This window comes from Budorcas taxicolor, chromosome 6 (genome assembly GCF_023091745.1).
Source record: "Budorcas taxicolor isolate Tak-1 chromosome 6, Takin1.1, whole genome shotgun sequence".
Taxonomy (NCBI): Eukaryota; Metazoa; Chordata; class Mammalia; order Artiodactyla; family Bovidae; genus Budorcas; species Budorcas taxicolor.
Window position 1 is genome coordinate 59,360,516 of NC_068915.1, and position 26,333 is coordinate 59,386,848.

The 26,333-nt window shown below is 35.3% G+C and overlaps 1 protein-coding gene across 1 annotated transcript in view; it reads right to left on the reverse strand.

Annotated features, from left to right (window-relative positions):
- Positions 1-626: 626 nt before the first annotated feature.
- PDS5A (PDS5 cohesin associated factor A) overlaps positions 627-26,333 on the reverse strand; it is a 115,846-nt gene continuing 90,139 nt past the window's right edge. Inside the window, exons 19-31 of the mRNA XM_052641859.1 lie at positions 26,120-26,243; positions 25,183-25,341; positions 23,219-23,287; positions 20,572-20,708; positions 16,885-17,008; positions 16,350-16,554; positions 15,695-15,809; positions 11,204-11,336; positions 10,547-10,666; positions 7,417-7,479; positions 6,341-6,486; positions 5,194-5,302; positions 627-983 (exon numbers count right to left, since the gene is read on the reverse strand). Coding sequence (XP_052497819.1) covers positions 627-983; positions 5,194-5,302; positions 6,341-6,486; positions 7,417-7,479; positions 10,547-10,666; positions 11,204-11,336; positions 15,695-15,809; positions 16,350-16,554; positions 16,885-17,008; positions 20,572-20,708; positions 23,219-23,287; positions 25,183-25,341; positions 26,120-26,243 — 1,861 coding nt within the window. The remainder of the gene's footprint in view (positions 984-5,193; positions 5,303-6,340; positions 6,487-7,416; positions 7,480-10,546; positions 10,667-11,203; positions 11,337-15,694; positions 15,810-16,349; positions 16,555-16,884; positions 17,009-20,571; positions 20,709-23,218; positions 23,288-25,182; positions 25,342-26,119; positions 26,244-26,333) is intronic.

Below are 26,333 nucleotides of genomic sequence, written 5' to 3' on the forward strand. Positions count from 1 at the left end.
CTGGAAGTGAGTAGAAGAAACTCCTATTACTTAGTCAGATTTGGGCCTAGATCAGCTGCCGTTAGATGCTGAAAAGGTACTTAGAGACATTTAAAATGTAACAAATTTAATAACCCCAAACTTCAGAATTTCATAAATGTTAATTTAAAACCCAACCCAAACATGATCAAAGACGAGCAGCTGTGAGGTTATTTCTCATTGGGAAGGGTAGAGGAGAGAAGTAAGTTGTTGACTTATATTAAAGTTTACTATAACAGGTGGAATTAAAGCGCAAAATATACTTGTTCATGTATCATGATATCTATTTACTCCATTCTGGGACTTCTGTATCAAAAAAGTAGCCGTTTATATTTAGTACACCCCAGGCAACTATGTGAAGAAGACCAAGATAATAATATCCTTGCTAATAAATAGAAATGCCAAAATACTATATCCTAATTTAGGAGATCTCTCTTCAAATCGTTGTCCTGAAGTTTACGAGCTAAAAACAAGTGCCATCATAACTTACTCAGGAAAACCAGGGGGGAGTTTTCACTCCCAAATGGCTAGGTATTTGGGTGTGATGCCTGGCAACTAGGAATAAAATCAAAATGTCTAAACTCAAAGTTCAGAAAGAATGGAGTACGTTACCTTTGCAAGTCAATCTGTCTCTCTGTCGGTGCTGCCTTTTTGGCTGTGTCTTGCAGTTTGGGTGCTTTGGCATTACCTGCTTCCAGACCTCCAGGGCTCTCCTGACTGACTGCAGCTCTCTTTCTTCCCTTGCTAAGAGGTTTACTTATATCATCATTTTTGGTTGCATTGCCCTGAGATTCAGATTTGGGTCGACGTCCTCTCCTGGGTTTTGAAGGGGCAGGTGGTCCTGATTCATCTGCTTTCTCATCTGTTTTTTGTTGGATATTCTCTGCACCAGCTGCTGTTACTGTTCTTTTCTTTCCTCGGTCACTGCTGATGTTGCCCTGGGCAGACTGATCAGAATTAATCTCCTAGAAGAGCAGAAAACAATTTTATGAACAGAAATTCCTTAAATATCACTGATCTGACTAGAAGAAGCATTCTGCAAGTATTTTAGGAGTTGGGATTTCAGGGTTTGTAACTCACTGCTTACATCCCATGAGGAATGTAAATTCCTTAAGGGTAAGGACTGAACATGATACCTAACCATAGTGCGTGGCAAATATTATACTCAGTAAATATGTATTAAATGGCACAGGCAGTTACATAAGAAAACCTACTCAGCTGTTCTTTCATACTCATTTTAAATAAAAACGTCCTTTTTATTGCTAGTATGTTCTTAATGTTACTTTTTTTTTTTTAATGTTACCACTTTTCAAAAGCAGGATGTTTTCATAATTCAATGTTATTTTCTCTCTCTCTGATGCATCTAACCATAATAATCTTCATAGTTCTGTAACAGAAAGTTCTTTAATATCTCACTTCACTCATCCATTCAAACTTTTGTCTCTTTTTATTGAATCGGTCATTAACCTATTTTTTTCTGAGCATTCTCTTTTTTTCTTTCCTCTTTCTAGTTTGGCATACATATTGTCATCTAAAATGTTTAAGCTAATAAAATTCGATTTTAGTTTAACAGACATAACGGACATTAGGAGGAATAATAGTTTGCAGGATGAAAGTGACCTTTATACGAATGAAATTTAGGAATCAACTGTAATAATTTGAACTGATTCAAGGGAAACAAAGGACCACTATCATCATTCAAAAAATTAAGACTATATCTTTTCAGTTAATTAACTTTCATTTCTCCTCAAAATGTTTTCAGAATGACCGGGAAATACATATAAATCTTTCATGTTTCAAGATAATTTACTTAAATGAAAACTCATGAAAATAGTATCTTAAGTTAGAAAATCCAAAAAAATCAGTGTTTCATGTTGAGGATTAAAACATTAAAGTTTATCTTAAGAGAACAGATAATACATGAAGGAAAAAGAGTAAGGTGGTCCACACAGGATAAACTGTTAAACAGTATACAATGGATTAGAGCAGAGATATACAAAGTAACCTGGTGAAAGATAGTGATTCCTGGGCAGAATAAAAAGGCCAATAAAGATGACTAAGTGTGGTTAAACCTGAAGTTTAGAAACCATTCACTCAACTTAGTGACTATTACATGTAGTGGCTGCTGTACATAGACTGGGGAACAAAACTGATACTGTGCTGGTCCTCAATAGATGAGCATAATAGATGATTAATCTTTTTTAAAGAGTAAACAAACATTTAAGTACTGATTACCCTAAGTGCTAAAGAGATTAAAGAAAGGGGCATTCAGGAAAAAAATAAATAAAAGGAAAACATCAATTTGATTATTCTGGGGAATAACAGTATCAGAGCAAGGCTTACCATGTGGAAAGTAAAGTGTTCTAGACAGATGCAAGAGGCAACATGAAACACACGAACAAGGAAAGAGCTTGGAAGATTTAAGTAACTTGAAGTGATGTGAGACTGGTATTAAGGCAGGAGAAGCAAGCATGGGCCAGATCATGAATGCTTTATGGGACCTTTAAGAAATCTGATTTTAAGTGCTAATAAAAGTTGTTGTTGTATAGTTGCTAAGTTGTGTCCTACTCTTTTGTGACCCCATGGACTGTAGCCCACCAGGGTCCTCTGTCCATAATAAAAGTCACTGATGGACTTTAAGCAGAGGGCAAACATAATCCAAATTATATTTTTAAAAAGATCACACTGGGTGCTATATTTGGTAACTAGATCAGAAGGGAGCAAGAGTGTTAACAAGAAGGTATAACTACTACAGCATCAGAAGTTGAGTTACTGAGTTCCCTGGTGGCCTAGGTTTAATCTCTAGTTAGTGAAGTTCCCACAAGCTGTGCAGCATGGCCGGAAAAAAAAAGAACAGAGATAATTTTAAAAAGGGCAAATATGAACAAGCAATTCACATAAGAGTACATCCAAATGGTCAACAAAAATAAATATAAAATTAAAACAATAGTGGGGTATTAGTTTTGATCCTCTAAACGGAAAAAGATTCAAAAGAACTATAAAACCTGCCGATGGTGGATACGTAGAGAAAAAAATACCCGCTTAGTAGAAATGTCAGGTGTTCTAACTTTCTGAGAAAACAATATAGACACATTTAAAATCTCTAGTATTTTACTACTTGACCCAGCAATCCCACTGCTGGAACTCAGCCCCTAGAAAAAAAATCACCAGGAAGTTTAATGCAACATTGTTTGCACTGACAAAGAAGGGGGAAAGGATTTATGTGTATACATGTAAGAAAATGATAACTCTGGAGGGAAAAAACTGAACACACAAGACAAGGCTGTTTAATAGGGAAAAAAAGACTGTATTAAAAGTCATGTACATGATCATATTTACATATTTATGAACATTATGTATATGTGCATATGTATAACAAACTCATGCAAAAACCAAATGAAGAGGCATGAAGGCATAGTCATGCCTACAGTCAGCTACGGGCATGAAGAAAAAGACTCTAAAGGGCAACACTGGCAGTACTGCTTGCCTGCATCCATGGAATGTTCGTATCTTACTTCTTCTAACCACCTCCCTTATTCATTCTTCATATTACAATTTGATTTCTCTCACAGAGTGAATAATAGAAAATATTCTGATCTGTAAACATGCATATCCAATTTGTTGGATAGTTTTTATTTATATAACTAATTAACTGGTTTACACATCAACCTCTTTGAGAAACTGGTTAGCAAGAAACACTCCCTTAGATCGTATCTTCTTTTAATATACTAGCAACACAGTGTTTTGAGCCTGTAAGACTGAGGACCAGATCCTGGAAAGAAATGATCATATCAATTTATGGTCTGACTGGGAAGCTATCAGGCTTTTGCCAAAACATGACATGTCTCTTTAGGCAACACTGAATCGTTAAAACATTCTTTGGAAGTATGAAAAACTTAAAACAGGGTTTGGAACAAAACAATATAATATTACAGGTCAAAGTCACATTTTGGCCCCTCAAAAATTAGAATTTAAATATCCAATTTATCTTTTATACAATTTTATTGCAGAGGTTGGGAAGGTTATAGATAGCTGTTTGTACTAGGTAAACATTTGTATCCCTGTACTACCTCTTAATACACACGACAAGCATGTTTAAGTATCTGCAACAACATGCATTTCTGAATCGAAGCATATTTATGCTGAATATTTAATTCTATAAAAAGATTCCATAATACCTAAATCTATTGGCTTCTGAATTCTAAGACATTTGAGAGGTTCCCTGAAGCTACTGACATAGTGGAGTTCAGCTAGCAAAGAGCGTGAGTATGGACAGTGAGAGACTGACCAAAAAATGAACCTTTTATCAGGGACTTCCCTGGTGGTCCAGTGGTTAAAAGCCCACCTTCTACTGCAGGGGATGCAGGTTCGATCCCCGGTCAGGGAACCAAGATCCAACATACCGCAGGGTGACTAAGCTTGCATGCCTCAACTAAGACTCAATGTAGCCAAATAAATAAATATATATAAAAAAAATAAGAACCCCTATCTGTTCAGTTTGAGTTCACATGAGTTTTGATAGGAAAAGTTCTGCTACTGTGGAATGACTGTATAGTCCTATATTTTATGTACCTAAGGGTAATTCCTAAAACATCTTATAAATACCATAAATATATGGTGTGTAAAAAAAGTATGTCAAAAATATGATTCTACAGAAAAAAAAAATATTACTATTCTTATACTATTCCAACTCAGGAACGTTATCCTCCTACCAATGTTACATTCCTTTCTATCCTGCTGAAAAATTGAGAATATTGGGAGCTACAGATAAAAGATCCACCATCAAAGAAAGAATGCAGCTGTTAAATCGATAAAAACTCAAACATTAAGGCTAGCTCATAAGTTCAACTTAAACAAACAAGAAGTGTTGATCTCTGGCAGGAGTCAATGAAGTATTGAAAACAAGATCTCAAAACCCCTCAGTTCCTATTCTTTCAAGGTACTGGGAAAAGTAGTGTGGTAGAAAGACACCATTATGGGTGACCACACAAGCTCTGGTTAAATGAAGAAAGTGAACATAGAATCATTTCTGGAGAGAGAAAGCACAGTAAGCACCCATATACACACGTAAAGTATGTACTATACATTCATGTACTGACCGTGGGCCTTTCACTCCTATCATAAAACTGTAGTAAGAATCTCCATGGGAGAAACTCATTAAATTGAAAATTTTACCTTATTCTTTACTGGGTCAATATTCTTTACTGGTGTGACAGAAATAATTCTTACAGGGTTCTCCTCGTTTTCACTAACACCAGTTTCTGCTGCCTCTGAACTCTGTTCCCTGTTGAAGAGAAACACACCAAAACTTCTTTATGTGACCACATGAATACAAAGGTTACTCTCTCACTATACCAATAAGAAAACAGGAGGCTTAGACTGGCTTAGAAGGCTGGCCAAGTTAGCAAGACTCATATCTGTGGCTACAGCCTATTGCCCTATTATACCAAGTTACTGATTTCCATTTAACCTTACTAATGTAAGAAAGAAATGACTGCCTAAAATCACCTGATAGATTAGTTGTCAAGAAACAAACAACATAAGTATTCTATAAGCCTATCTGCTGGGGGTGGAAAACGCTAAAACCACGCAAAAGTACAGCAGATTAAGACTATCACTTTCTTCAGTCTGTGCCCTTAATTAGCTCTAAGAGAGGGGGCTGCTAGAAAGGTCCATGGGAAAGGTGTTTGACGCCCACCATCCACGTAAACCACGGATGTCCCACGTTAATATTTTTATATCTTTGGATCCTACTGCTAAAAATGTGTTTAAAACACTACCAGTTGAATTTATTCTTAAAATATCATGAATCAGAATAAAATCTTTAAAAGCCTCATTATTCAGTGTTTGTAAGAGTAGGGTCAGGTGGAAATTTTTATGCAGTATCTAAGACAGTAAACACCTGACATGTTAAACATGGAATCTTTAATAATAAGTGGAAAATGTTATTAACAATGTTATATTTATTCATGTTATACTAAATCTGAGTTAAAAAGCATATAAATAAATTTGTTTAAAGAGTTATATTTTCAGTTTTCCTAAGTGTTAAATTTGCACATATACACACACACTTCCAAGTAAATTAGTTTTACTACAAGTTCTTTTTTTTTTTAAACTGTTTTATACATTCAGAATGCTAAATGGTTTCCCAGTGTGTCATACACACTCAATCACCATCATTAATTATACTAAAATTCAGCACTATGTTTTTTACTAAGATGCTCCCGAAAGTCCATTTTTGTGATGTGCTTTAAGAAAAGGAACTGAAAGATGAATCAAGTAGTGAGTGATCATAACAAGAACAACTGAAGAAAAAAATTGCCTTGGTCGATTTCCGGTGGAAGGGTTCAGCTCTGAATTTACATTAATATTGCTTCCGGTCTCAGCTCCAGTGCTTCTAACATATGGTTTCCTTCCCGTTGCTGACAAAGGCTTGTTTACAGCACCTAGTACTCCAGCAGGTTTTGGCTAGAAATTACATATACGCATGTTATTTTATACCTCACTAAAAGGAATACATATAAATTTATACACGGGTAAGGGATTATTGTTTCGCTTAAGCCCAGGGATTGTTGTTAAAACAGTTGTTATTGGCAAGTTAAATCCTAAATTTATTACAAATGATAATTCTGTAATACTGTGTCTGAACATAATTTGAAGTCAGAAGTATTATTCTTTTAAAAATAACTATGCAGAAAAAAAACTATGCCAATAATTATTCTTTATTGTTCAATTAAAATAAAAAGTGCCCCTAAAACACAGTGAAATACATAAGGAGTAAAGCATAGTAAAATGCCTTACAGATAAACACTATTGAGTGTATATAGTTTTAACAGTTTAGATACTTTATCAAATACTAAATTTCCTTTTTCCTTTTGCTCTTTTAGATGTCATATTACCTTTACAGGATATAAACTAACTTATTAATACTTTAAAATTATTTCTTTTCTTTTTCTTAAGTCGCTCAGTCGTGTCCGATTCTTTGCGATCCCATGGACTGTAGCCCACACAGGCTCCTCCATCCATGGGATTCTCCAGGCAAGAATACTGGAGTGGGTTGCCATTTCCTTCTCCAGAGGATCTTCCTGACCCAGGGATTGAACCCAGGTCTCCCGCATTAGAGGCAGACACTTTAACCTCTTTATTATATGATTTTTCAGGGAAATTTGCGTTGTGAATTCTAAATAACTTGAACCCTATCCGTACTGATGAGGACACATGGTTTTAACTAAAAAATGGTTCATGGCAGAAAAAAGTCCAAGAGAACAAATGCTTTAGATGCTACAATCCACAACATGATTTCTAAGAATCAGGAACTATAAAATTTGAGGGACGTTTAAAGGTTAGCAGTAATATGCACAGGAGATAAAGATCCCCCCATTATCTAGTATATAATACCTTTCCTGTTAACAGAAGTACTCTTGTCTCTTCTGAAATATAACTCTTGTCATTACAGAAGTCCTATCAAAAAAAAAGTGAACATGCATATTTTTATTGTTCATAAAAGACTTTTCAGACATTATGCCTTACAGTAACAGGTTCATTTATGCTACGAAACCTATCAAACCATCAAAGCTATTTCATAAACCATACCATAAGTTTAGTTTTAAAATTAAATCAATTGACACACAAGACTTAGTCAAATTTAGAGATAAATTATGCAAATTACTCTGTTTTCGTCCGTGCCACATGGCTTGTAGGATTTTGGTTCCCTGACCAGTGACTGAATCCAGGATATCGGCAGTGAAAGTACGGAATCCTAACCACTGGATCACCAAGGAATTCCCTTAAATCACATTTAAAATAAAACATTTCTATTAGTTTCCAGTTTACTCAATGAACTGTGTTCACCTACGCTTTATTATAAAATTTACTTCTTTTTTTGGCTGTGTCACACATGTGGGATCTTTCCCATCAGTGGTTGAACACAGGCCCCCTGCAATGGACGTGTAGACTCTAACCACTACGCTACCAGGGAATTTACTTCTGTGCTCCCAAAGCACCCAAAATGGTACTATCCATCAGGCACTTAATACACTAAAACAACTCCACACAGGATCTCAAGAAAACTGTTTTTGTTTGGTTGCTAAGTTGCGTCTGACTCTTTTGCAAATCCATGGACAGTAGCTCCCCCACACTCCTCTGTATATAGGACTTCCCAGGCAAAACTACTGGAGTGGATCGCCATTTCCTTCTCCAGGGGGTCTTCCTAGTCCAAGGATCAAACTCCTTTCTCCTGCAATGGCAGTGGATTCTTTACCACTGAGCCAGCAGGGAACCCTCAAGAATATTATTCTTACTGAAACAAAAAAATCTTTTACTTTAATTAAAAATATTTTGTTTCTTAGAACCATACGTAGACTGTGCAAATCATAAAGGTAAATACACCATCAAAATCTAATAAAGTCAATCATAATGTTCTTGGGCAGCAGCAATATTAACTAGTTATTAAATGAATTTAAGCCAAACGTGGACACTGATGATACTTTCTTAAACGTTATATGTATACAAAACTTGAAGAGTTCACAATCTGATCATGTGGTGCCTCTCTGTTAACTACCCTGGGAATAGCACGAATAAACCACAACAAGTTACAGAAGCAAAATGATCTATTATCATCCGGATGTTCATCATTTCTAAGTAATCACCTTAAAAATTACTTTTTCTTTTACTAAGTTGACCTTCACACTAGTGTCATAGAAAAGAACAAAATGGCTTAAATGTGCCTATGAAGAAATCACACTTTCGATATGCACTCTAGGCAAGCCTGTATCCTTCTTTTCTTCCTCACAAAGGCTTTTATGCAGCCAAAATAAATGTTACATGAAGATATAATATCACTAAGCTCATGATCTTAATACCCTAATTTTCTTGTGTTTGAACTTACACCATATTAAAAGCAGTATATTAGAAAAGGAAATGAAGAAAGATGCTCATTGAAAACGGAAACTCTAAAGTATTATTATGAAGGCTAAAAACATTCTAAGCTTCATATCAAAACAAAATCAATTAGAATAAGATATAGTAACAAACAGCAACTTAAATTCTTGATGACAGGACTACTACTGTATGTAAATTCTATATAGGTACTATTCTAGTCATAATAGCCCTGGGTCAGCAATAAAGTAAATTTAAATTCAAGAGCTCATGTAGGAGTATTTATAAAGACCAGTAAATTCAATTAGAAGGCAAGTAACATTGCAATCTTTATTATTCCTATTAAAACCAGGCATAAATTCTGAGTACTAGATTAAAGAAAACTGGATACAAATTTTTGTCGAAATTTTTAAATGCCATATTTTTTCCATTAAAAATATTAATTTTTTTTTTAAAAAACAAACAACAGGAAAGTTAAAACTTCAAAATATCACCTTAAAGTGGATAATAAAGAAAATGCAATCTGTTAAAAAAAAAGTCTTAAAATCCAAATTAGCTGGAAAAATTTAAAGAGCTATTAGTTCACTGAAAAATTTACTTACATGGAAAACTTCATTTGTTGCTAGCAGAATAAATATACTATGTATTATTAATAATATAATTATTGTTCAGTCGCTAAGTAAGGTCCTACTCTTTTGCAGCGCCCTGGACTGCCTGCTAGGCTCCTCTGTGCATGAGATCTCCCAGGCAAGAATATTGAACTGGGTTGCTATTTCCTTCTCCAGGAGGGCTTCCCAATGCAGGGATAGAACCCACGTCTCCTGCATTGGCAGGTGGATTCGTTACCACTGAGCCACCTGGGAAGCCCCATTATTAACGATACCACTTACTAATGCTTCCTTTTGACTAACTTCTATAGACCTAGGCATATTAGTAAAAGATAACAGGTATTATAATCATTTGCATTTTAGAGATGAAGAAATTGAAGCTTAGAAGAGTTAACTTGAGTGTGTGTTCAGTGGTTTAGCTGTGTCTGACTCTCTGTGACCCCACAGACTGTAGCCAGGCTCCTCTGTCCATGGGATTTTCCCAGCAAGAATACTGGAGTGGGTTGCCATTTCCTCCTGCAGAGGATCTTCCTGACCCAGGCATCAAACCCGTATTTCCTGCATTGCAGGCAGATCCTTTACCACTGAGCCACTGGTGAAGCCTGTTAACTTCAAATCCACGTCTGTCAATTGCCAAGACCAATTCCATTCATACTGACACTTTATTTCATATATAGATGTATATAATTTACACTCTACCAAACATTTTTATTTCTTGTCTGAAAAAATACTAACAGTGTTTTAATAGGATGAGATGAAAACAATTTAAGAAATTTGAAAATTCCTCTTACATATTAGAAATATCCAGAAGGAATAGCTCACATAGGAACACCACCACCAAGCTTGATTTGTATTCTCTACTCTGTAAGGTGAGAATGATATTTTTCAGGCTTTGGAAGACAATCTCCCCTTTCTTGATAAACTCACAGAGGTATATATTTTTTTTACTTTGTAGTCAAGACAGTCTAGTATTTGCCACCAGGATGACAGTAACAAATTTAAGTGAGTTCAGTTTGGTAGAAAAATGAAGAGAAGAAAGTTACCTTTTCAGGTTGTGTAAAAAATTTCACTGGCAGGACTGGATCCTTTGGTGACTCTGCATTGCACAAAGCACTTTTACTATTTATCACGCACAGGGCCACATCACACACTGTATAAAGTTTCTAGGGAGGAAACAAATCACGTAACTTTCAGGAGTGCAAAACAAGCACAGGTACCAATTCTACCCAATATGTAACATGGAATCGACACAGTAATATGGGGCTATTGTTTACTCCTTGAACACTCTGTATGTTGTCTCTGGCACTTCTTCTGATGCAGACTCCTAGTAACAAGGACAAAAAAGTCCCCTTCGTTTTACTTTAACATGAATGCCAAGTATGCATTAAAAACAACAAACCAAACCAAACGGGTCTGTAACACTTACTTACTAGTTCTTAAGACAGCATAGTTATAAATTTCACTAGTTCTTATCCCCATGCTCTGTACATATTTTAATATCTTTTTCAGAGTAATAAACATTCTTCAAAAATAGACTTCAATGTAATGAAAGAAAAAGTACATATATTTATAAACTATAAGTATACATTTTAATAAGCATTCTCTAATCTATTATACAATAGGAAAAACAAGTGGGACAAGGGTCACATTGCTTTTTCCCTGTAATTTCTTAATAGTCACTGGCCTGATATATATCTTACTTCATTTGTCTTGGATTCATCTGGAGACTGGGCATCTTTTGTTAGCTTGATATTCTCTGCCATCTTTTTCATAAAGGCATGGCTATTATTTTCATTTTTTGTCATTAAAACTTCAAGCATGAACCAGAGGCACCTAAATGAAACATATTCACTTAGTAAAGAGACTAATTGCAGGTTCTTTTGCTGAGTGGATTAAATAATTTACTGGGAAGTTCTGTTGTTCGAGTATACAAAGAGTAAAACGCTAATGATTAATAAAATATTCAATTAAAATAGGATATAACATCACAAATAACAAACATGAACATATAGCTTAATATGAGAAAGCCTGACAGCTTCATGAGGCATACCCATGAAGAGTCATTCTATAGGTATTTAATAAACATTTAGATAATATACTGTGTATTAATATCTAGCAATCATGAGCAAACCAGCATACAGCATAGTCTTGCCATTTTGACCATTTGTAAGCTATTTATCCTATGATCTAGGGCTCGTATGTAATTCTGTGACGTAACTCTGAATTTCATGTGTTATGAGACTGGTGTGCATGTAACCAGTAATTCAGCACAACAGTCACATTTCAAGTCATTTTTCTGTTTTCCGCTTGTTATTTTATAGTTATTTAATTCATAAAGTGTCTGGTGACACCTGAATTTCTAAGTAAAAGTGAATCCCAAATTGGGATGAAGATTAGAATCATCTGAGGAACTTACATTGCCAAATCTAGAATCAAAATCTATTATTAAGTTGCCATGATGATTTTTTAGGCAACCACCATGGACTTACTGTTTTACTCCATCGAGAGGAGAAAAAAATCACTTGAAGATAATCTGTGTGTACTTCTTTGCCTATAGTGTATATATATATATATATATATATATATGTTTTAAGAGACTACTGTAAAGGAAAATTTAGCACTAGGGTAATGGAGTTTGCTTTTAGTAGACCTGTCCTGCAATAAATATTAAACTCAGTCCTTCAGGCAGAAATGAAAGAACACTAAACAGTCACTTGAAACCATAAGAAATAAAAAAACCCACTGGTAAAGGTAACATAGCTAAAACATAAGGCCAGCATAACTGAGCTTCTGATTTGTAACTCCTTTTTAAATATATGATTTAAAAAGCAAATGCAGGGAATTCCCTGGTGGCTCAATGGTAAAGAATCTGCCTGTCAATGAAGGAGACGAGGGTTTGATTCCTGATCCAGGAAGAATCCTATATGCTGCAGAGCAACGAAGTCCTTGTGTCCCGGTTGTTAAGCCTGTGTGCCAGAGCCCAGGAACCACAACTACTGAGCCCATGTGCTGCGACTACTGAAGCCTATGGCCTCAGAGCCTGTGCTCCGCAGAGAAGGCACCGCCGTAAGAAACCTGAGCACTGCAATCAGAGAGCAGACCCCACTCTCTACAACTAGAGAAAAGCCTGCCAGCAACAAAGACCCAGCACAGCCAAGAATAAGGAAATAAACCACATGCATGAAAATAATCACATATATGTGAAAGGAAACAACATATAAAAATATAATTTGTATCAATTACAATATAAAGGGAATGAAATAGAGATAAGAGCAGAGAAGGACGTGGCAACCCACTCCAGTACTCTTGCCCGGAAAATCCGATGGATGGAGGAGCCTGGTATGCTATAGTCCATGGGGTTGCAAAGACTTGGACACAATGGAGCAATTTCACATTTCACAAGAGCAGAGTATCTCTACACTAGTGAAACTAAGTTGCTACTATTGAAAATAGGTTGTTACAACTTTAAGATGTTAAGAGTAATTATTAAGAAAATAACTAAAAAATATATTCAAGAGAATAAAAAAAGTTCCCTACAAAAAACAACTACAGCTGACCTCTGAATAACACAGGAGTTAAGGGTGCTGACCCTTCACACAGTAATTTGCATTTAACTTAGTCTTGGCCCACTGTATAATTGGTTCCTCTGTATATGAAGTTTGTCTGTATCTGTGGGTCCACCAGCTGTGGATCTTGAAGCACTATAGTATTTATTATTGAAAAAAATCTGCATGTAAGTGAACCTGCACAGTTCAAACCTATTCATACTGTAAAGTTCAACTGTAAATACAAAAATGAGAGGCAGTAATGGAGCAATTAAATAACAAAAAATATATAAGACACAGAAAAAACTAATAGTTATGTGGCAGAAGTAACTTCTTCCTTATCAGTAATTACGTTAAATGAAAATAGATTAAATCTCCCAATTAAAAAGCAGACAAGCAGAGTAGATTAAGGGAGAAAAAAGATCCATATATATCTTGTCTACAAGAGACTCATTTCAGATACAAAAACACAAAGTAACTGAAAGTTAAAGGATGGGGAGAAAATACATTTCATACAAACAGTAACCAAAAGAGAGCTGGTAGCTATTTTATAATTAGACAAACTGGATTGCAAAAGATGGAGGACTGTATTGAAAAGGATATGACTATTATAAACACAAACCTTACAACAGAGCCCCAAAACCTATGAAGCAAAAGTTGACAGAAGTAAAGGGAGAAACACATATTCCACAATAAGATTTCAATACCTTATTTTAAATAATGGATTGAAAAAACAGAGAGGAGATCAAAGAGAAAATAGAGAACTTGAACAACACTATAAACCAATCAGATGTATCAGACATAGATGGAATACTCCAACTAACAATAGCAGAACACACAGTTTCCTCAGGTGAACTTGGAATATTCTCTAGGACAGACCATAAGTCTTAACAGGCCTCGACAGCAAGCCACAAGTCTTAAAACATATCTTTTCTGACCAGAACAGCATGAAACTAAAAGTCAGTAACAGAAGGAAAACAGGGAAAATTGGAAAACTCACACATATATGGAAATTAAACCACACTCTTTTTTTTTTTTTTTTGGCCATGTAGCTTGCAAAATCTTAGTTCCCTGACCAGGGACTGAACCTGGGCCCTTTGCTATTAAGGCGTGGATCCTGACCACTAGACGGTCAGGGAATTCCCAAACCACACTCTTAAAACAATCAATGGGTCAAAGAAGAAATCACAAAAAGAATTAGAAAATACCTTAAGACAAATAAAAACACAACATACCATACTTACAGGATTCAGCACTGGTAGTGCTGAAAGGGAAATTTAAATCTAATAATACCCTATATTAAAAAGTCTTAATGAATAATCTAACTGTATACTTTAAGAAACTGTACACCTTAACTAGAAAAAGAAGTTAACACTTCAAACTACACAGTAACTTGAAATGTTTAAAGATATTCAAAAGCACTGCACACTAGGTAGAATCAAAAAGTATGTGCCAATGATTTCAGTTCTAACTCGAATGACTTCAGTGTTCTTCCCACACCATTACTGCCTCTCTTAGGTCTAACCTTTTTCCACATGATGGCCTTGCAACTGAAACAGGGCTCAAAGTTTCCTTAACACAGACCTAGTGTTCTAGGCAAACATATACTTTTTCGCTTTATCAAAGTGCTTTCTGGGAAATCCCAAAATAAAAGTTATTAAAAAAAAAAGAATTTGCAAATAAAATATATTTATAAAATAAACAGAAATCAGAATTAGAAGACATTTTAGGAATTACCTATTTCATATCCTGTATTTTATGGATAAGGCAACTGAAGCAGAGAAGCTCAGAGAAGTAAAGCTTTTACTGACATAGCTGGGACTAGAACCTATGTCTCCTTAAAGAGCTACACGAGGCAGAAATAAATGTTGATTACCACACGACTTAGCGACTGAGCAACAACAACCACCACCTCAAATAAGATTAGAACTAAAAGGTGTCATGTCCCATATAAAAAATAATAGTAATTTAAATACAAGCTGAAGGAACCAATTTAAAGGAACAAAGCAAAAGCATAGCAATGGCAAAGTAAATACTGCTTTAAAGTTTGTTGGAGGTCATTTGTAGATAATTCTAGGCCATCGTGTACTTGTTTACTCACCATGCATCAATATACAAAGTTCTGTTTTACATAAAAACACTTAAGTATTTTGCAATTGTTTACTTGCCTGTCTTTCCACCAGAGATAAATCTCTCTGTGACTGGTGTAACATATCTAATTTTGTATTACCATAGTCCTGCCACAGAGTATCTTTTATGTGTGTGCATACTTTTGAGGCATCTTTTGAGGTTGAAAGTATAGCTTTACAGAGAGAAATTTTCCCTACATGGCTTTCACATGGGTTTCTAAACGATCAAACTGACGTAACTGAAGCCCAAATTAATACAAACAGTAAAAATAACATAAAAACCAAGTCAATCTATTTCAAAGACTCAGCTAAAGCTAACTGCAAACAGCAGCAAACAAACAAAACAACCAAACAAAACTGATTAGACAGAAACAATTTTGTAAGACGAAACCTAAAATTTACAGTAAAAGAAAACCATAAAAATTTTTATTCTAATGGGGACAGTAACAAAAAAATTAAGCCTTTTTTAAAAAGTAAAAATATTTTAAAAAATTCTTTAAAAATCAACATGACTTACTCTTTAATATCACGAAGCTGATCAACATCTTGTGATCTTGTAAAATCTGGATCATGAGCTAGCAGGTGAATCATATATGGAACTACATACTCAGGCAACAGTGATAATAATTTCTCTAGAGTGAAAACATTATTATTAACAATAGTAATAATAGCTTTTATAAAAATCTCTCCCTAATTTAATGTTTTAACCACTTTAGTTAACATTTTTCCCTCAGTTATTCCTAAATTAGAGGCAACATATCATCTGGATGATACTGAAATACTTTTTTCAATTTTGAAGGCTACTGAAGACAAAGGATAATTTAAGATTGAGTCCCTGGCAAGGCTAGGGACTTCACTCTCCAACATCAGAGCAATGTGTTCAAATCAAGCCACGCTGCTCATCCTGTAAGATAAAATACAGTTCTTCCTTATATGCATTATAAACAGGACTCAGAAAGTAAAATCTTAGATTTTACATACATCTTAACTGCAACAGCAACATTCTATAAAAGTCCCAGTGCTATACACTGTTGGCTTGGCCATCTTATGGAAAAATGTGAATGAACTTACTGGCCAACCCAATATAACAGAAATGTAAGAAATAAAACCCTCCACAAATGGACACATTGACAAGATATATTCGCACACTGAGCACTTTGAAAGTTACTTACCAGTAGCCATGGGGTTCTGTTTGATGTACTCCCTGCGTATACTGATATTTTTCAGTAAACACTGTCGTGCGTGTGCTCTCCTCTCCTTCACAGGATCTTTGGCACACAAGGCAAAGATGGCCATATACTCCAATGGGAGCAGTAACTTCACAAGTGCCTTGTGTAGCTTCTGAGCAAATATCTGCCTTACTTGATAGCACTCATCCTACAGCAGCACAAAACCAAAACTACTTAAAAATATTAGTACTTTTAAAATCATTAACAAAAACCCCTATTTAGTTTTTTAAAAACTGGCAAACATTTACAAAAGAACACTTTAAGTATTCTTAAAGTCTTCATTTTAAAAAAAGATATAATTATACTAAGGAAGTAAAAATTGTGGGGAGATAACTGGTTAGAATAGTAATAACAGCAATCCCTTTTGGGCATACATCCACAGAGTAAATGGATACTTAATCTGTATTAAGTATATAATCGTATTAATATAATTTAATGTTGAAGACCAAGTAAATGACAAAATAAGACTGTTACTTACATTAATAACAAGTGCACAGAGCTGAAATTGTTCTGGGGTTATAATTTCATGGTAACAAGGTTCCTGAGCAAGCTTCATTATGGCACTACCAGCAGCTAATCGCAAGCGAGACATATCAGATTTACTATAAACAAACAAGAAAGAAAGAAACATTTCCTATAACCATTATCATTCATAAAGCGCTTTGATCCCTTTTTGACTGTTAAGGTCTTTAGCATAATTTACACTTAAATTGACATAATGTACAAGTATGGGAAAGATCCTTTGAGTCCTTGAACTGAACACAGGGAAGAAGGCTCAAATCATTGTGACTATCTGATATTACATTTATCTGCCTTCATTAAAAAATTTTTATTTACTTATTTTACTTGGGTATAGCTGATTTATTATATTAAATTCAGATGTACAAAATAGCGATTCAAAATTTTTATATAGTCCACTTACAGTTATAAAATCTTGGCTATATTTTCCATGTTGTACAATATATCCTTGAAGCTTATTTTATATGTAGTAGTTTGTATCTTTTAATCCCCTACCTTGCTCCTCCCCACTCCCATCTCCCCAGTGGTAACCACTAGTTTGTTTTTGTATCTGTGAGTCTCTTTGCTATATTCACTAGTTTTAATTTTTAGATTCCACATATAAGTGATAACATACAATATTATCTTTGACTTATTTCACTAAGCATAATACTCTCTGGGCCCATTCATGTTGTATCAAATAGCAAAATTTCCTTCTTTTTAATGGCTGCCTTCATTTTTAGTTCCATTTTAGCTTAGATCCTCTACTATAACTAAGGAACTCTGCTTTCATTTCCAATAGCACCAACTGCAACACTAGCGAGAACCATTTACACTAGGAACTGTATTTCTCATTTTAACAGGCATTCACATGTATCAAAGAAAACTTGATACTAAAAACTGAGAAATTAAAATTCACTTATCATTTAAAATCTATTTACCACAATTTTAAATGCATACACGTATTTTACACAGGGGCTTCTCTGGTGGCTAAGATGGTGAAGAATCCGCCTGCAATGCAGGAGACCTGAGTTTGATCTGTGGGTTGAGATGATCCCGTGGAGGAGGGCATGGTAACCCACTGCAGTATTCTTGCCTGGAGAATCCCCATGGACAGAGGAGCCTGGTGGGCTATAGTTCATGGTGTTGCAAAGAGTCGGACACAACTGAGCAACTAAGCACACACACACATTTTACAAACATAATAGAAATCAATCTTAAGCCTAGATATGTCTGATGAAACGGAAGGGCTATGAATTAGGAAGTGATTTGTACCCTAAAGGAGGTGGCATCAGACAAATATCTAAAAGCAAATAATATGGAGGTGAGAGCCAGTGTCTCTCAGGTACTAGTCTCTGAGGCAGACTTTCCTTTCCAACAGGAAGTTTTCTAAGGGAATCTAGAAGGCCCAGGAATCCCCACTCCTTACCCAGTCAACCTAAACTACCTAAATAGTAAAATGTGACACTGATGTGGTGAAAGAACAATCTGCTTACTTCAACTGCTAAATGGAACATAACATAGCTTTGATATTTTAAAGACTTCAAAATATGTGGAAAGCTGCCCTAAATCCACAAGGGACTATTATTTAACATACAAGAGGAGAAAACATGGCACTCTTGGACCACATGACCATCAAAGTGAGCACTGGTAACACTGAAGGACTCTCAAATGGCTTCTGAGGCAAATGATTCAGGAATTTAAAAACATTACTAATGCTACTATCTGGGTACATTACTCTGGAAGATGGGGAAACTGAGGCTGGGAAAATTGACGCATGCAAGTTTATACAACTAGTAAATGGAACAGGAAATTGAGTAAGTTTCTGATTCCAGAGTCCAAGCTAAACTATGGGATACATGCTGCTGCTAAGTCGCTTCAGTCGCATCCAACTCTTAGCGACCCCATGGACTGCAGCCTACCAGGCTCCTCCGTCCCTGGGATTTTCCAGGCAAGAACACTGGAGTGGGTTGCCATTTCCTTCTCCAACGCATGAAAGTGAAAAGTGAAAGTTTAGTTGATCAGTTGTGTCCGACTCTTAGCGACTCCATGGATTGCAGCCCACCAGGCTCCTCCGTCCATGGGATTTTCCAGGCAAGAGTACTGGAGTACATTTCCTTCTCCAATGCATGAAAGTGAAAAGTGAAAGAGAAGTCACTCAGTCGTGTTCGACTCCTAGCGATCCCATGGACTGCAGCCCACCAGGCTGCTCTGTCCATGGGGTTTTCCAGGCAAGAGTACTGGAGTGGGTGCCATTGCCTTCTCTGATGGGATACACAATGTGTAATTAAGATCTGCCTAATATTTCATAATATGCATGTTCCACAACTGACCATTCTCCTATGTTTTGTGATAAAAACAAAACAAAACACTGGAAAGAACATGTTAGTATGTATATTTTTATATGATTCTTTAAATTTCATGAACATAAAAATAAAGCCAAAGAACTCAGAAACAAAATGCCAAACTGTGCTGCCAAGACTATGCCCATTTATATTCACAGTAGTAGTGAGGGAAACCGTTTTCCCTGATCCCATAGAGTAATGATTGCTCAAAAAATTTCTTTTTGATGATTTGACAAGAGGTTCCACTTGTTAAAATTGTATTTATTGTATTTAGTGATGTTAAACATTTTTTTAAAAGATAAACTGGCAATATATAATCTTCATCTTTACTGGGGATCCTGCCTATTTATCACTGATTTGTAAGAGCTCATCATTAAGCCTTTGGGACACACTGTACATGGTTTCCCCAAATTTAAAACTTGCTGTCCCTACTCTTCAATCTGTTCATGCAAAGCTACTCTTGGCTTACGATAAAAATGATTTTTGATTGTTTTCTCCAGTTTATCAAAGCATTCAGTATCTCTACTGAATGTAATTGTGCATTTCCTATCTCCTCCAATAGAATGAATATTCCTTAGAGGAAGAAATTATTGTATGTTTAAAAGGTTTGGCAGTACCTGGCATGATAGTGTTCAATAAATACTGAAAGCATAAATGAATAGTTAAGTCTATCCTCTAACACAAATTTTAAAGAATGCATCACAAGTAGAATTTTTCAGTTATTTCACATGAAAACCAGTAAATGAAAAATTTCACTTTTATTTTCATCTCAAAAGGTACAGAAAGAAGAAATGGTGATTTCACAGATTTGAAGACTGAACATGTGTAGAAATGGAAACAAATTTTTTTTGGCATTTGCAAACCCTTGATTAGTCTTCTGCAAACCACCAAGAGGCTGCAACTCTTTCTTCTTTGAATCTACACTGAAATTTTTATTCCTTTCATGGCACCAAAACACTATACTTGTTCAACCACTATACTTACAGGGTAAGTTGCTTAAAGGCAGGAACTGACTTTTATCTGTTTTTACAGCAATGCTTTTCATAGTGTTTGGCAAATATTCAACAAATATTTGTTTAATTGATCCAAATGTTGACACTAACTGTAACACTGCTATAATGATTATGACTACAAATTTACTGGAAAAAGGTCAGTCTTTAGAAATGAAAACACACCATTATTGAGATATAAACCTGAAGTAAGTACATAATTGAAACACAAAACATATAGTGCAATTACAACAGCTAACATTAAGTAAATAATTTTTATGTAAGCTCTACCAACATCTTGAAGCTAAAAAAAATTGGAAAGAAAAATCTCACCTGATCCTCTTCTGCTCTGTCAGGTCACCCTCACTAACCAACATTGCTGATAATAACCGAAGAGTTGAATTGGCAGATTTAGACTGGTTGTTTTTCATACCCAACAGCCATCTTACCAGAAGTTTAATTGCCTGTACCTATAAAATATTAACATGCTAAAAGAAGAGAGCAACTTAAAATTCCACTTAAAGGGAAGATTTATGTTAATTACATTAGTGAGATTACTTAACTGCCAGCAGACATGTTTTATTAAACAAGTCTGTAGGATAATGAGAACTAATACTTATTCTGTTTATGCCAGGTGGTTCCCCCAGATTTGTACATGTATTATTTTATTTAATCTACCAAACAACTCTGTGAGGGAGGCATTCTTATTTCTAATAAGTAAGGCAACCTAGAGTCGGCGACAACTGAAGCGACTTAGCAGCAGCAGCAAGGTAACCTAAGACACATTACTATGATAGATAGAGTACCCAGGCTCTGGCTTCTGAATTCAGACTTCTCGCACCTGGACACTTGCTTTTCAAATCATTTAAAAATACTGATATATTTTTAAAAAATAACTAAACTACACAGATTGTAGTGGTTAAAAATAACTAGACAGACTTTAATATTTCTTATAGTACTGAAGAACTATTTTGATCAAAAAACCCAGGAGATTTTGTAATTATTTGTAGTCATAACTGCTTGGAGCCTTATACTCAAGACTGTTATGAAATGTATGCAAGAACTAGCTAAAGAATGTAGATATCATTTACTACATTTATTTATCGACAACCTGGAAAAAGGAACTGATGGAATAAATGATGCCTATGGAGCTATTCAAGGTGAGATAGATCATCAGATAAGATGATAAAGAAGTCTTGTTTTAAATCCCAAGACTACCACTTTATTTTTCTTTTTTTATCACATTATGGTTTTTATTTTTTAAATTTACTTTTTAATTGGAGTATAATTCCTTTACAATGTTATTTTCTGCTGTAAAACAACATGAATCAGCTGTAAGTATAATATCCTCATCCTCTTAACCCTTCCTCCCATGAAGCCCCCACACCCCCCACAATCCCACCCTTCTAGGTTGTCTCCTTTTTCTATCAGTTATTGCTTTTTCCCCTGGGTCCTGGTGCACACTAGACCTTGTATGTACCCTCCAAGAGTAGATATTCTGTTTCCCCCAGTCCTGTGGAATGTTTGCAATCAAATATCACTGGCCATCCAAGCCAGACTCTCTGGAGCCTTCTCCTACTGTTGCCAGACCACCAGGCTGGGAAGCCTGACATGGGGCTCAGGGCTTTCACTCCTGTGGGAGAACTTCTGTGGTATAATTATTTTTCAGTTTGTGGATCATCCACCTTGTGGATATGAGATTTGATTTTATCGCATGTGTCCCTCCTACCGTCTTGTTGTGGTTTCTTCTTTATCTTTGTGTATAGGCTATTTCTTTTGGTATACCCTACATTTTTTTTGTTTAAATCTTTTTTGATGGTTGTTTGGCAGTTAGTTGTGATTCTGGTGTTTTTGTAAGAAGGAGCCATCTTGATGACAAGTCCTTTTTCTAATTCACATTATAATTTCTTCTTTGACTCATGATTTAATTATTAGATATTATGTATGAAAAATCATTTGTAGGAATCTGAAGATCATGATAAATGCACTTTCTTCCACAGAATTGGTGTTTGCTTCTGTAGGAACCCTGAGGCCCTACCAGTCTCGACCAATTTACCCAAGTTCAAGCCTTGATCTAAGGTTATATTTCTTCAAGGACTTTGCATTTCTAGGTCACCTTTACCTTAAGGGTGTATACCTTTGTTGGCCTTTATTTGGGTTCTGTCTTTCAGGAACTTTAAGACTGTCAAAAGGAAAGTTTTCATTTTCTGGAGTAAGACAATGATCTCAGGGAAAAAATGGATACTGTACACCCTACACCTCAAGTGTCTCATTTCTATTTTATTTTTTGACCCATTAATTCCTAAGTTATTCATGCCTCAATAGTTTAAACTTAATATTTTAATCTACCATTTTAGCTGTGTTCAGTGAAGGGTTGAACATAAATATATACATTCATATACACATATATATACATTATGTAAATGTGTGTGTATATACATACATGCTACTGCTGCTGCTAAGTCGCTTTAGTCGTGTCTGACTCTGCGCAACCCTGTAGACGGCAGCCCACGAGGCTCCTCTTTCCCTGGGATTCTCCAGGCAAGAACACTGGAGTGGGTTGCCATTTCCTTTTCCAAGGACTACCACTTTAAAAATTAGCTTTACTGAGGGATAATTTACATCTATCAAAAGTTACCAATATGATGACAGTCATCTGTTTTTGCCAAATTAATATTCATATGCCTGTAGATAAAAAGTGGTAATGAGGCTAGACCTGAGGTGCTTCTCACATCAATATTCTACAATCTCTATGTAAAACAGCCTCACTGAAATCATTTCAGCAAGGCAGGAAGATCTATAAAACAAGCTGACATGTATCTATATGTAACTGCAATTTGAGAAACACACAACTTTTGGTTTAAAAATAAAGCACCTTATTTAAAATGCTTTTTAAGTGTTAGGTTTTTTTTTTTTTTAAGGATATTTATAAATGTTCATTATTTCAGCATAACAGTCATCAAGTTCTACTCAATTTTACCTTTGCTAGTACTTCAGGGGAAACCTCTTCATCTGGAGACCATAATTTTCCATTCTTCTCACCTGTTGACTACAGAAAATTAAATAAATTTAACTTTTAGAAAAAAATTTAAAATTTTTCTCATTAAGGTTTTCATGCTGAACAACACTGTGCTCTAGGAACCCCACAAGAAAGCCACCAAAGAGGGTCTGGAAAAGAAGAACAAAGTTGGAAGGCTAAAACCTCCTGACTTTGAAACTTAACTTACCAATCTACAGTGATCAAGACAGCATGGGTGGTACTGATGTAAGTATGGACACACAGACCAACAGAATGAAGCAGAAACCCTCACATACATGCTCAGCTGATTTCAAACAAGAGTGTTAACACCAATTATTGGGAAAACAACAGTCTCCTCAGTTCCTCAATGGTGCTGGCAAAACTAGACATAGCCACAAGCAAAGGAATGAAGCTGGACTGTTATATCATATATAAAAATTAACTTTAACACTGGATCAAAGATCTTAAGAGTTACAACTAAAAAACTCTCACAAGAAGGTACAGGGGAAAATCTTTCTATTCTTGGATTCAGTATATAAATATTCAGAATATATAAAGAACTTTTACAACTCAACAACAAACAATTCAATTCAAAGTGGGCAAAAGATTCAATATTCAAAGATAGATAAACAGCCAATAAGCACATGAAAAAAAAATCACTAGCCATTAGGGACACAAACCAAGACCACAAGATACTACTTTGCAACTACCAGGTTGACTATGATTAAAAAACCAAGTAAAGAATAAGTGTTGGCCAAGATGTGTAGAAAATGGAAGCTTTGTGTATGGCTGCTGGGAATGTAAAATGGTATAGACATTGTGGAAAAATGTTCAGCAGCCCCTCAAAAAGTTTAGCATAGAATGGTCATATGATCCAGCAATTCCACTCCTAGGCATATATCCCCAAAATCAGGGACTCAAATGTTCATATCAGCATTATTCACAACAGTTAAAAGGTAGAAAACACTCAAGTATATATCAATAGATGAATAAACAAAAAATAGGTTAAACATACAATGGAATATTACTGTGGCACAAAATGAAGTCTTGAAACCATTATATCGACAGAAATAAGCCAGATGCAAAAGGATAAATATTGTATGATAAGAAGTTATCTAGAATAAGCAAATTCATAAAGGAGGCAAGTAGAATAGATGTTACCAGAGGTTGGCGGGGAGGAGCTAATGGGGAGTTACTGGTTAATGGATGTAGAGTTTCTCTTCGAAATGATAAAGTTCTGAAAACAGGTAGTGGCAATGATTACACAACAATGTGGATGTATATTTTAGGTGGTGGCTTGGACCACAAATTTACTTGGCTTTCCTGGGTTACTCCTTGTGTATATGGGTGTATTCATATGTTATCAAACTTGTTTTTAATAAAACAAAAAACCAGTAAGAACATGGGTGTATATAATGTAAGTGAACTGTACACATAAATGGGGTAAAATGGCAAAGTTTATATTATGTATATTTTACTACATACAAAAAACAGAACCATCTTAAAAGAGAACTTGTGAACAATCAAGCCACCACCTAAGAAGTGTCAAACTTCACACTTGTTGCCAGCCTTGTCCACCAGTGGTACAGAGAGCAATACGAAATTGAGGAGTAGGAAAGAGCCTGGCCATGCTCCCGCAGCCTTCACTCCTGTATTCAAATGGAGGGAGGATAAAGAAGAGCGAACTGGCAGGGTTTTTTTTTGAGTTTGAATACTGAGGATTCTATTTTTTACTTCATGATTCATCCATCTCGTGTTCTCAATTTTTTCTTAAAGAAAAATTCTCGTAATAGCTACACAGCAAGATGTTACTTTAAGTAACAAATAAAAATCATACACAGAGAAAAGCAGACATGTTGTTTTTGTGACAAATAAAGATGAAGACAGTCTTAATCTTATGATTCTAAATTTAATGAGAAACTTACCCTGTCATTCATCAGTAGATCTTTAACAATAAAATTTGCTACTACAGATTTCATTGGGGAAGCGAACTGATCTGGTGCTAACATAGAAATGTGGCCCAATGAAACTAACGGAGTTATAAGTTGTTCAGGCACGTCAGCATTCAGACTCCTACTGAGTGGCTATAAAAATAAAACAGTCAAAATTACTAGTTTGTTTTATAGATATTTAGACATTGTACAGAACAGTGTATGTTCCCGAGTCCTGCTGAATTTATTGTGCCCCCAAAAAGTCTGTTCTAAAGAGACGATTAAAAGTAACTTCAGTCATATTAGACACTTGATTCTTATTTCACCTACTGAAATTTAATAAGATTGAAACAATATAAAAAGAAAGGGAAAAGTAAAACCCACATAAAGTAAAAACAAGAAAATTCTTCCACGGTCAAATCAGTCTTATTTTTAAGTCAGTTATGTTGGTGGGTTTCTTGTCGTGTGGGAACATTTAAAATGCCCATGGATAGTAATATTTAAGTCCACTGGGTTCTGTTCATATTGTATTCAGTTTATGACCATAGGAATACCTTTCTAGTAGTAGAATCAGGCAAAGGATCATACATAAGGAAAGGCAAACAAAACTAATTTTCAAGTAGGGCTGTCAGGTCCATAATAGCTTCTCAAGCTAAATGGACCACTGAGCCAGTAAAGCAAAAATTAAGTAAAATACTGTAACACAAAATACATAAAACACCCTTCAGTGTGTAGTATCTGAACACATAGTCAGATCTAAAGGCTGGGAATATCTAAAGTGCTGAATAAAACAGAGTCTCTGCTCCCATGGAACTTATATTTTAGAGTGGGACTAAAGAGCTTAAAAAAAAAAGTGACTTTTTAGCTTCATCAAATCACAGAGAATAAAAATAAAAATCAACAAAAACACATCATATGTAATTATATATACCTCAAAAATCTGTGCAAGCTGGACTTCTTTATTTGTGAATATGGCATGTATACAGTGAACGGCCTGTTTTGCTTGGTGTGGAGTTCCTCTCTTTGCTTTCTGATGTAAAATGGGAATTAAGGTCCTGGAAGAAAAAAAAAAAATCATAGTTTATTTTTAAAAAGCCCATAAACCACAAGTAGTTCTTTTGGTTGTCTCCTACTTCATCAGTAAC